General features: G+C 45.1%; 1 protein-coding gene across 10 annotated transcripts in view; it reads left to right on the forward strand.

Moving 5' to 3' along the window:
• Window positions 1-12,670, forward strand: part of HDAC4 (histone deacetylase 4) — a 210,006-nt gene that overhangs the window by 174,571 nt on the left and 22,765 nt on the right. For all 10 annotated transcript variants that reach the window (XM_061378971.1, XM_061378975.1, XM_061378967.1 and 7 more), the window contains 2 exons: window positions 4,685-4,731; window positions 12,225-12,332. In XM_061378971.1, the coding sequence (XP_061234955.1) occupies window positions 4,685-4,731; window positions 12,225-12,332 (155 nt within the window). The remainder of the gene's footprint in view (window positions 1-4,684; window positions 4,732-12,224; window positions 12,333-12,670) is intronic.

A 12,670-nucleotide genomic window follows, 5' to 3' on the forward strand; every position in this document is an offset into this window, starting at 1 on the left:
TTTCTTCAGGTAGATCCCTGAACCCTAGATAGCCAAAATTTTGATGTCTTCAAAACCTAAAAGGAGGTTTTCCTTGAGGAGGAAAGGAGATTCAGATGTTTTCTTTTATGCTTGGACACTCTTCTCTGCATGCTAGAATGTTGCCCATTGCTAGGTAGCAGCTGGTACACCATAGTAAGCACCTGCAGCACCAACCAGCTGCATTGATGTCAGCAAAAGGCTGTCAGTTTTCTATAGATAAACTGCAGGAGAGTAATAGGGGCCTCTTAGTCTTGCATTTGATTTGGCTTAAGATTGTTTATCCCTTACTCTGGACACTATCTATTCCTGAAACAGGGATGCATCTGTCATAAAATACGGTCATTTTCCCTGCAGAAAACAGATGGAATGGTTGTTCAGATAACCAGCACCCCCCAGCAACCAAACCATGTAGATTCCAACACCTCACCTCTGTGGAGTCATCATCATCATCATCATCTCCCTTTGTGCCTTTGTGATAAGCTTGAGGGGCAGTTTGGGAAGTTCTCATGCGAGAGTCAGCAAAAAGACACTTCTGGAACCTACAAGTTGAGGAAGTTTATTTTTGGGATTAGCTTGACTTTGGACAATATAAAAAGAGGATTAACTTGATGGCCTGCAGGATGGAGTACTCACAGCAAAAGAGCTGGAAAGATTTTATAGCGTATTCAGTATGTACATTGGATTCCCAAAGAGGAAAGCTATTAGCCTGTTGGTTAAACATGGAATTAGCACTGTATTTATGGCTAATTTACCACCTCTTTAAGGTCCAGAGAAACAAAAAGCAGATACATCTGGCTGAAAAACTGCACAGTTCATATGTAAAGTTTAAAACATTTTTGCTTTCATATCCTTGGTAGTGTAAAACTCTAGGCAGAAGGTCAGGTCCCCAGGATCTCCAATAGGAAGGGCTTTCCAGTAGCTCTTAGCTGAGCTTAGGCCTTGTTTCCCAAACCCACTTGGCAGCAGTTTAGCATTGAGCTGCTAGCAGTGGGACTCATGCCAGCTCACATGACTGTCTTTGCCCAGACAGTGATGGAATGCTTCTTCCCACTGCCCAGTTGTCATCCTGTTGCACACTGAGCTGTGCATGGGCCACACTGACACTTGCATTGAGCATAGAGCTTGCAGGGAGAGCAAACAGCTTCACACCATTCAGTGTGGCTGACAGGCAACAAGGCAGAAGTTGATGGCTTGAAAGACAACCAGCATTAAGGCTTTGAGAAAAACAGAGAAAATCTGGAGGGCTCATTCTGTATCTGTAAGAAGTTTCACATCACTTTCTGGGCTTGCAGATGAGCAAATCATCCTCCAAATTCTGCAGATTTATAAACTGGATCCTGAAACAAGAACATACTGTCTCATGTCCATCACCACCCTATGTGTATGATTTGTACGTGTGCCTGGTGGAGATGTGTGCATAGCACCCAGGGAGATGTTCTGCTTTGGAAGCAGGGTAGGAAGGGTGATGCTGGCCCTAAAACCAGTTTGTTAACTTGATGACTTCCACAGTGCTGGAGCTGAGCAAGGGGAACAGCCAGTGATGTGTTGGGGAAACCTCCCTGAGCAAAAGAGGTGAGCAAGCCTGCAGGCAGCCCCTTCTTCAGCCTGTTGAGAGTTTAAGAGGCTTTTAAATTTACAAACCAGCTTTTCCAGGGTTCTTTTAAATACATTAGAGGTAAATGTATGTCAGGTTTGAAGTCTGAGACCAAAGCTTTGTGTGAGGCTCACATACGCAAATAGAAGTTTGTTAGACTTGACATATGTACCGCTCTGGTGGCTGACTCCATGTAAACTCTTTGCCTTTGATATGTCTATAAGGAAAATAAAGCATGAGAAACCTCAGCCTAAAAGGAAGAGCTTGTAAAGCTGGAGGGTGAAAACAGGGGATGTTTCTTCTTAAACTTCTGCAAATGCAAAGGGATGTCTCTTCATCCAGCAGTTCTTTAGGAGAAAGCAGGAAGGGAGTAGATAGGTCAGGGGCTTCAGATTTGTAAGCAGGCTTCCTTGTGGCTCTGCTGATTCCTTTTACTGCTGCACTTGTCCTGTAGCTCCCTACTTCTGTGTCTTGCTCCTTTCTCAAAGAGAAAAGTCAATAGAAGAGACTTTCAACAGAAGCCCAGCACTGATGTTGAAGTTACTTTCATAGAATCATAGAATAGTTAGGGTTGGAAAGGACCTTAAGATCATCAAGTTCCAACCCCCCTGCTATGGGCAGGGACACCTTGCTCTAAACCATATCATCCAAGGCCTCGTCCAACCTGGCCTTGAACACTGCCAGGGATGGAGCATTCACAACCTCCCTGGGCAACCCATTCCAGTGCCTCACCACCCTAACAGGAAAGAATTTCCTCCTTATATCCAATCTAAACTTCCCCTGTTTAAGTTTTAAGCCATTACCCCTTGTCCTACCACTACAGTCCCTAATGAAGAGTCCCTCCCCAGCATCCCTATAGCCCCCCTTCAGATACTGGAAGGCTGCTATGAGGTCTCCATGCAGCCTTCTCCAGGCTGAACAGCCCCAACTTTCTCAGCCTGTCCTCATATGGGAGGTGCTCCAGTCCCCTGATCATCCTCGTGGCCTCCTCTGGACTTGTTCCAACAGATCCATGTCCTTTTTATGTTGAGGACACCAGAACTGCACACAGTACTCCAAGTGAGGTGTCATGAGAGCAGAATAAAGGGGCAGGATCACCTCCTCCTTCGACCTGCTGGTCACGCTCCTTTTGATGCAGCCCAGGATACGGTTGGCTTCCTGGGCTGCAAGCGCACACTGAAGCCGGCTCATGTTCATTTTCTCATCGACCAGCACCCCCAAGTCCTTCTCCTCAGGGCTGCTCTGAATCTCTTCTCTGCCCAGCCTGTAGCTGTGCCTGGGATTGCTCCGACCCAGGTGTAGGACCTTGCACTTGGCATGGTTAAACTTCATGAGGTTGGCATCAGCCCACCTCACAAGCGTGTCAAGGTCCCTCTGGATGGCATTCCTTCCCTCCAGCGTATCAACCGAACCACACAGCTTGGTGTCATCGGCAAACTTGCTGAGGGCGCACTCAATCCCACTGTCCATGTCAGCGACGAAGATGTTAAACAAGACCGGTCCCAACACCGATCCCTGAGGGACACCACTTGTTACTGGTCTCCAGCCGGACATTGAGCCATTGAGCACAACTCTTTGTGTGCAGCCATCCAGCCAGTTCTTTATCCACCGAGTGGTCCATTCATCAAATTGATGTCTCTCCAATTTAGAGACAAGGATGTCGTGTGGGACAGTGTCAAACGCTTTACACAAATTTCCCCTAATGGGCTATGAGCATCACAAAGATCTGCTTTGCTGTGGTTTATTGGCTGGGTTTGAACATGGTGGCCTTCAAGGCAGGTTGCACAGCTGTACCCCTGGAAGTGTTGCTAAAGCCTTTGGAAGTCTGAGGATGGAAAATAGGAATCCATCTCTCATTTGGCAGCGTAAAGCTTTGGAACCTGTTGAACAAATTTAAACTTGGGCAAATAAGGCTGCTTTTAATTTGGAGAGAGCAATCAGAAATTGTTTTCAAGAAGATAAATATCAAAGTAATAGCTGGATTAGCAGTGAAGGATGTGACAGGAGGTCCGAGGCAGGATGATCTAAGAACTTTCATGTGGATCTAATCAGAGAGTGAATCTTGCTGTGCACTCAGATTAATAATACACATGCATTCACTCTGCTGTCAGTCACAGGGGGTAACGTATGTGTCTGCAACGCGTTTGACACCAGCATGGTCCTCAGCAGCGTCTGTCTGCTGTCATGTCTAATTCATGCTCTACAAAGCTGGTACTTAACATTTAAGGGAATTCATTCTTTCAGTATAGACATGACCAGGACAAGAATCTGGTTTGGTGAGAGAGAAATCCGATTCAACCAATTTAGTTCACCATTAACTTTAAATAGGTCTCAAGTCAATGAACCTCGGGCAGTGTATTCAACATCTTTTACAGTGTCTGCACACACAGATTTCCTTCTCCCTCTTTGCCTGGGATGTGTAGGCAAGTGCGCAAGTCGTACATGTAGGTTGGTGATGGATGTGAGACAGCCTGTGCTTGTTTCAGTGTTCGGTTTGTAAACCATTGAGGGTGATTTGCTCATCTGCAAGTGATGTGAAAATTGTTACAGATGCAAAATGAGCCCTCCAGATTTTCTGGTTTTCTCCCAAGTTTTAGTGTGGGTTTTACTCTTCTAGTTGGAACACGTTTGCTTTGCTTTACCACTGGTTTATTTTCTTGTCTTCCTCTCCCCTGTGCTCCAAAGTCTCCTAGGAACAGCTGATGACAAGTAATGAGGGTGGGTTTATGATTTGCTATCCCCTTTCAGTTGAAAGAAGTTAAAATGTTCATGCTGAGCAGCCGTTGGTAGCATCTCAATCATTTATAGGCAGCATGACTGCTTGAGACGTAGGACAGCACACAAACCTTGCATAAAAAGCAGTGATTTATAGAAGGCTTTTATACTGGGAAGGCTTTTTAATAAGCTCAAGTGTGTACATTGTGTATGAATGCATTGCAGTGGGTTGCCTGTGTGCTTCCTGAGACCTGTGTTTGGAAAGGTTGCAGCACTGCCATCAAATTGGGGCAAAATGTGGTGAACTTTGACTTCTTGACTTACGGGGTCCCTTTTTGGGTTGTTTTCCTACAGGTTCCCTAACATCGATGTTTGTCAGGCTTCCCTGTGGTGGTGTCGGGGTGAGTAGTCTCTTTAATGTGTAAATAACGTCCTGTTTGTTCTCCCCAGTCCCATCGGTACCAAAACTCCTTGCTTTGCATTCCAGCCAGTGGGTAATTGCAACCAGATGTCACCCATAAACAGGGTCTTCCTGGGGTGGGGGGTTGCAGTGACAGCCTCACGTGCCTTTCTTCAAAAGCAGTGTGAAGATGTTGGAGCTATTTTGGAGCACTGAAGTGTGTGTGACATTCATAGGCATGTTTTGTCTCTGGCTTTTAGGAGGAGAAACCTCATTTCCCAGGCAGTCATGTTTAACGGCTTAGAGGTTACTGGATTTGAAGGCAACCTTTACATCCAAAAATGCTTTCAGCATAGAATGCAGGATGTGCTTTTCATGCTGCTCGAGCCGTGTAGGTGTTTCATCTTCGGTATTTGTACTTCAGAGCTGCCTGCCTGCTCCTGCAGGTGGAAAACATATTAAGCAAATAGTGATATTGAAGGACAGTATTGGGGAAGTGCCTGTAAATAGCAAGTTGCTGTGTTTGGGTCTGGGCTACATTACTGTCCTCGAATGTAATGTGTCACAGGTTATGCAGCACAAGGGAATTGCAGGCTTCAATATTTGGCATCTTCCTCCAGGACAATCATATGTGGATTTGGAAGGAGGTGACTAAAATATCCCTCCATTCATCACAGCGAAGCTGAACATCAGTTTTGATGTGTCAAGAGTCTATCTAATAAAGCAACTTTCTCTTGTTGTTTGTTCCCATAAGGCTGAAAACCCCCAATGCCATGCAAATACTTTATGTCAAAGGTTTATGTTGTTGTTCTTTGAAGCCTGAAAGCTTGAAAGTTTCCCTTTCAAGTCTCTGCTCTAAAGTTTCTGTGCAGGGTGACAGTGGAGAAAATCCCAGAGAGCAGGAAGGGGAAAGAATGAGAAGAGACAATAAAAGGCATTGTGTTTGAAACCTCGCAGTGGTGGTTCTCGGGCATAATTGTAGCTCGTGAGTTGAATTTGGAGGTCTGGATTCTGTTATGGAAATGAAACAAAATTGTTTTCTTCCTGAGTCTTTGCAAAAATCGCTGCTTTGAAAATTATCCCGTCAAAAAAGGAGGGGGAATAGAAAAGAAAAGCCCAAAACAAGAATAATCGGCATTTATTCCTACCGCCACGCGGGGAGAGATTTCATTCTGTATTGTAAATATGCTGCAGCCTCCTAATTCATGGCAAATTTTTGGCTGGAGTTTCAAAGGGTTGCATTTACTCTGCCCTGCAGTCAGGCATGCCATTCAAAGCAGAAATTATCATTTGCAAATGAAGGCTGAAGGGTAACAAGTCGAGACAGTGCCTGAGCCTAGCGCGGGCCCGCAAGGCTTGCATTAAATCCCAAATCAAGGCAGGAAATGCCACGGTGCTGGTATTATCAATATGCTCAAAAGGAAGATAGAGTTTGCAGTTAACTTGCTGGTTAAATATTCAATATTCGCTATTAAATAAGCCATTTGCTGTCTTTTGTCCAGTACTTTAGCAGTCTTAGCAGATAATTCACATGTTTTCTATGTAAAGCTTTTTAAACCCAGTAATTTACTAATAATAATAGAATGGCTTGGGTTGGAAAGGACCTTAAATCTCATCCATTTCCAACCCCTGCCACAGGCAGGGACACCTTCCACTAGAGCAGGGTGCTCCAAGCCCCTGTGTCCAACCTGGCCTTGAACACTGCCAGGGATGGGGCAGCCACAGCTTCTCAGCACCCTCACAGGGAAGAGCTTCTTCCTTATCTCCAACCTGAACTTCCCCTGTTTCAGTCTGAACCCATCACCCCTTGTCCTATCACTACAGTCCCTGATGAAGAGTCCCTCCCCAGCATCCTTGTAGCCCCTTCAGACACTGGAAGCTGCTCTGAGGTCTCCATGCAGCTTCTCTTCCCCAGACTGAACAGCCCCAATGTTCCCAGCCTGTCTCCATACAGGAGGTGCTCCAGGCCCTGATCATCCTCGTGGCCTCAGCTACGTGATAGTCTGGTTTATTCATTAAAATGGCTTTCTGTTGCTCTGCTTGGATTTCCTTCCCCAGTTGCCTCAGTGACTGTGTACTGGTGCTGCTTTCATGGTTGGTGCAGGAAAACATCATCTTCGCTGGTATGGGGATAAATATTATACTATAAATATTTAAATATTATATATGATATAAGTATTATACAATATTATCTATAGTATATAATATATACATCTGAGCATTTTGTAGGGAAAATGAGGCTATGATACCAAACCATTGGCTAGAGCATAGTGTGCTTCACTTTTCTACATCCTGTGGATGGGTTGGAGCATAGACCATCTCCTTTGGGGTCAAAGATCCGTGCAGTGAGCTCATGGAGTCGTTTCGATCCTGTTTTATACTGTCTTTCAGAGTGTGAGATGAGTCAAGAAAGCGGGCTGAGTGGCATGGTGTGGTTACTGAAGAAGCAGAGGGAAGGCTGCAGCCTGTGTTAGCTTGCCAGTGCTGTGAGACAAGCTGCTCTTGATTTGATTTGCTATGGGAACCTGTCAGAAGCAGCCCTGTAGTGGGATCTTATCTGGGGCCATAGAGCACGCCTTGCAGGAGCAGCTGAAAACCAAGTTCCTTTCTGCACCAAAGATGGGTTTGAGATGAATGTAATTTCTTCTTTTTTTGAGGAAATCAGAAAAGGGAATTTAAGTAAATCAGAGCCGAGGGTAAAGCATCAGTTAGGAAGGATTTTAGTGGAAGAGGAGGTGTCACGTAAATGTGAGAAGTTTCAGCATGTGAATGCTGCTGGGAGCTAAAGTGCTTGTTGTGGTGTAATGCAATGATTTCAAATTGTTCTAGCAAGAGAGTTTAACTGGTGTTTTTCTACTGTTGCTTTCCAGACCCTTTTCAGGCTGCAAGATAGCTTTTCTATATGGATGAGTTTCTATATGGATGGGTTTCTATATGGTGATGGAGTTTTATTTAGAGATTGCCATGTTATCAGACCATTACTCATTGCTAAGCAGTCATCAGTCCCTGTTTTCTCTTCTGCTTCAAAGCTGAGAAGGTTGTGGGAGAGGCAGCCCTGGTGCTGAGAGAAGTTTGAGTAGGCTCCAGTCAGTTTGTGGTGGTGATTGTTTCCTGGTAGTGAAGGAACATGAGGTGTAAGTGATGATCAGAGCACCTTTAGGACATCAGCTTGACCACAAATGGTTTGCAGCCCAGGTCTGAAGAAGTTTTATTTCTTCCCTGTGAGGGTGCTGAGGCGCTGGCACAGGGTGCTCAGAGATACTGTGGCTGCCCCATCCCTGGCAGCATTGTCATAAGCAAGTGTCCTTTGCTGGTGTTATTAAAGCAAATGCTGATGATCATCAAAGCAAAAGCTGCCTGCAAGGAAATAAGGGTGATGTTATGATAATGAGAACCTAAATGGTGATGTAGCACATGAAATTCAGTGTTGGACACAAAATAATGCCTTGGGTAGGAGAAGGACCGGCCTGGAGCATGATTGCTTTGTAATTCAGGAGCTGAAGTGTCAGATAATATTATGGTCTTGAAAGCAGGTTCTGTTCCTGCAAACAGTTAAAACACAGTTGTCTTACTTAGGGACTTTCATGTAGATTAAAAGAATAGATGGATCTGAAAGGCAGTGGAGGGCAGTTAATGGGATAGAAGCCCATGAAGAGCTGTTAAGAGCCAAGATGAAGTCCAGCCAGCAAGGCAAGGCAACTTAAAGAGAGTGAAGGAGCAAGAAAAAGTTTAAAGCAAATTGCTTCATCACACAACACCTTTCAATCTCTCTCTTTAAAAATGAAGTCACAGTGGCTTCAAATCTATGAGAAAAAGGGTAAATTTGTTCCCTGGTGCTTGGAAACTCTTATCAATTCTTTCTCCTCGCTGGTTTGCTTAATACAAGTGAAGCCTTGACATTGCTGTAGCTGACACTGCCAAACCTCCTCCCATCTGCAGGCTTCTGATCATAGCAAGAAGGGAATAAAGCACAGAAGCACTTATATCAACAGATGTGAGCTCTGATTTAAGCAACAGTAATTTATTCCTACTGTTCCTCAGCAGCACCTGCAAGTGCACTACTTGGGACATTACCTTCGCTTCTCTGCAGCACACGCTCTTTCCTTAATGTATGGCTTATGTGCACCATTACCTAATCCAGGATAATTAGAAGAAGATTTTTGGGCAAGGAGTTCAAGCTTTGAAAAGCAGATTTGCATCCAACTTGAAAACACTCAAAGACTTGATGTTATGGTAGCTAATAACTTCGTTTTCTTTGGTGTATTTTCTTCTTCCATGGAATGGAAATGAGAAGAAACTAATGAGCCAGTCTTAAAAGAACAAAATAGGAGTGTGGTTGTTTCATCAGTGCTTAAGAGCAGGAGGAGATGTGGTGAGGTAAAGACAACTCACTCGCAGCACAGATAATATGCGCTACTGTTGCCTCAGCGTGATGATAAGGAGTAATGAGGGAAGAGAACAACTCCTTTGCTTCTCTTAGCTTCAAACACTGCAAAGCAGCACTACAACTTGTCTCTACCTGTCCCTAGGCTTAATTTCTTATCTGCATAGCTCTTCAGCTAAAGAAATAATGAAACCTTTTATAAGACGCTCATTTCACTTTGAAGGAGCTGCACATGAGTGTACAGAAGGATATACAGTGGGAATAGGAACCTCATCATGTATATTAATGAAGACTTCCAGTTTATAAGGAAGGACAAAGTCTTTTGGTTTTCACCTTGAAGCATCTTAGGCATTGCTCATAGGAGAGAGCCTGTGTCAAGCTGTTGACCCTTCCTGTTCTGCATTCCCTCATCATTTGCTAATGATGGTACATGCTGTGAATGTTAAGAGCCTCCAGCAGGTCCCAGGCACTGAATTCCCTCTCCCCACCTTTAAAGGAGCCTTATCCTAGGGACTTATCAAACAGAAAGAGCAGCTTCTATATATAAGGCATTATTATTCTCAAGGAGTGTGCTGACCAGGACAACTGCTCCTCATCCAGCAGCAGCAGATGTGGAAGACTCGGTATCTCTGACACAGTTGTATCCTCCAGCTCAGGAATAAAAAGAGGAATATATGCTGTTGGATCCACACAAGGCAAGAAATATGCTTCCCCTTTCTGTAAAGTCCTTCCAGATGGTAAGGCTTGATGTGCTGTCCCAGCAACAACTCCTGTGATGGCAGCTACATCAAAGAGCTCATAGGCAGGGAAAGCCAAATAGCGTCTCGCCTGTAATGAACTTCAGAGTTCAGGAATGATGGAGGGGTCAACAGCAGCCTGTGCACCAAACAGCAGCAGCTTCAGAGCTGGAGAGCAGTCCAGCTCAGGGCCACATTAATAACGTTTTCCACCATGGCAGAGTCTGTGCACACACACACTCCCCCCCCCCCACTGTGGAGCGCTGATGGCTTCAGCGGGACTGTTCAAACACTTACAGCCTCACAGATGATGAAGTGCTGCCTTGGAGGAGGGCCCAGTGGTCTCCAGACATCCATTCCAGGGGAGGTGGCTGGGTGTTAAATCCTTATCTTGGAGATGCTTGCACGTGGGATGCGGCAGTGGAGAGCTTGTGGGTAGCAGTGGACATCTCTGCGTTGGGAGCTGAGTGTGGGGTCGTGGCAGAGCCCTTGACTTTGGCTTCTGGATCACAGGTGGAGTGCTTTTATCCAAGTACTTCATTTCTTTCTGGCCCTTTAAACCCACCCTGTGTTGACCTCCATCAAACCAGGTTTGGTGCTTGGTTTCTGCTGGCATCAAAGGGCCTGAACATAGTAGTGCTTGTCTCAAGCGCATGCTGTATAAAGGGAAATGCTGGCACAAACTGACGTCTGAGGAGATCCAAGGGTCTGTTGGTCTCCTATGTAAAGCCATGCGTTGGACATGTGAATTGTGGTGTTCTGTTTCTATTCCTCTGGTACCTCACAGTGAATGAGGATAGCCCTCAGCAATTCTGCATCCATGGAAGGGGCCTGGTACTTGCTGTAGCCAGGCAAAAGCTACCAGTGTCCTGCAGCATTTTCTTTCAAGACCAAGATGAATTAGATGTGCTTAAAGATAGGTTAGATATGCTCAGAGATGGGCTAGGTACGTTCAGAGGTGGGCTACGTACTCTCAAACATCGGTTGGATAGTCTCAAAGATGGGTTAGATACTCTCAGCACAGATAGTCACTGTAGGGCTTTTCCACCAGTCCAGTGGCTTTCCTCAGTCTGAGACAACACATATATTGACAGCATTACTGCACAGAGATGCTTTCTGGTGTCCTTCAAATGCTTTCTTGGTTTACTGTGATTTCAAAAGCATCCTCAGGGCAGATGCTGCCAGAAGCCATCCCTGATAACAGAGCTGGGACTATTTCCACTGGCTTTAGCACAGGTGTGAAGGAGGTGGGAACATTCTCCTATGGGGCATCTCCAGTGAGTAGACTGGATGCCAGACAAAACAGATCATCCCTTTCTTTCCTTCTCTGTTGACCTTGTTTCCATAAATATGCTCAACACAGTGTCATAGGTGAGAAATAGCTGGTGATCCTTTGCATTGAGACAGTTACATGGGTCTGATGACATGGGTGAAATGAGGAGATCAAGACCTTCAGCCTGGAACCCTCCACCCCCGAGGAGTCCTCCTTCCCCCTCTGCTCTCTGCAGAGTCACAGCTGAGTGGCAGTAAAAGAAAGAACAGGCGTTTCATCCCATATTTGCAGACTTACCTTGTTGGGATGAATGGGTAAAAGCCAATGCTTGTCCCTTTGTGTTGAAACTAGGACATGATCTCATAGAATAATGACCTGGGGATGTCAGCAGAATGCCTTGCATTGCCTCTAGCCTGTTTTGCATGTTTTGGGGGGGGGGGGAAACCATAGAGGACTGTGGTCTTGTCAAGTATGGAGCATGGAAGTAAATGTCTGTAGTCAGCAGCTCAATGGTGAAGGTCTGTTAGCTTTGATGAGACAGGGTTGAAAGGATGGCTCCCCAGGGAAGCTGCTGGCAGCATAACCTTATCCTGGCAGTCCTGGGCAGGCATCTTTTAAACACCCACTATTAAACATCCTTTTTATTGTGTGTGTTTTATTTTATAGAATCATTGAATGATTTTGTAAACTTTTTTATTTCATCTGGGTTTAGTTTCCTTCAGTAATTCAAAAAGAAATATTTATACAGTGGTGTTGGTAGGAGTTACTGGTTGGAGACACCTGCAACTTTACAGTGCTGGAGACGCAGAATTTGCTGCTCTGTTACAGCATTGACCCTTTAGCATTGCAGAGCTGTTGGAAATGATCATCTCTTGAGTGCCATTTTGCTGGATGGACACACAGTAGCGGTGATGTTACGCTCATGAGTAGGGTCCAGCCCTGGTACTGCCTGGACCAGTCCTCCAACCTAATGCATTTAAATTTAATGTGTTTAATGCATTTATGCATTCAGTACTGAAGAAGAACTTCATAAACTGTGGGTCTCTGCTTCCTGGTTGTCCTTGTTGTTCCTAAACGTGTTTCCTGTGTGTCTCCCTTAGGTTGACAGTGACACCATTTGGAATGAAGTTCACTCGTCTGGTGCTGCTCGCCTGGCTGTGGGCTGTGTCATTGAGCTCGTTTCCAAAGTAGCCACAGGAGAACTGAAGGTTGGTATGAAAATAACACTTCGCTTTGATATAGGCTCTGTACAGGACTCTGCTCAGGGCTGTGATATGCAGGAGGTCCAGTTAGCTTCATTATAATGGCACCATTCTGGCTTTAGTCATAAAAATCCTTGAGGATATCAGCAAGTGAACACCAGGCTCCTGGAGAATGTTCTTATGCGCTGACTAAGAGTAAGAAGGAAACCAGAGCAGCAAAAGAAATCACTGTTATGGCATTATCTGAGGGTCTTGTTGTTGCTTTTAACCAGCCCATTTGCTGTTTCAGTGACCTCATGAAGACTTTCCCTTGAATGAAAGGAAATGCTGCACCAACCAGTTTC

Source organism: Neopsephotus bourkii, unplaced genomic scaffold (assembly GCF_033783945.1).
Source record: "Neopsephotus bourkii isolate Nb327-2 ecotype Australia unplaced genomic scaffold, CSIRO-AGI_Nbou_v1 NB_1768, whole genome shotgun sequence".
Classification (NCBI taxonomy): domain Eukaryota; kingdom Metazoa; phylum Chordata; class Aves; order Psittaciformes; family Psittacidae; genus Neopsephotus; species Neopsephotus bourkii.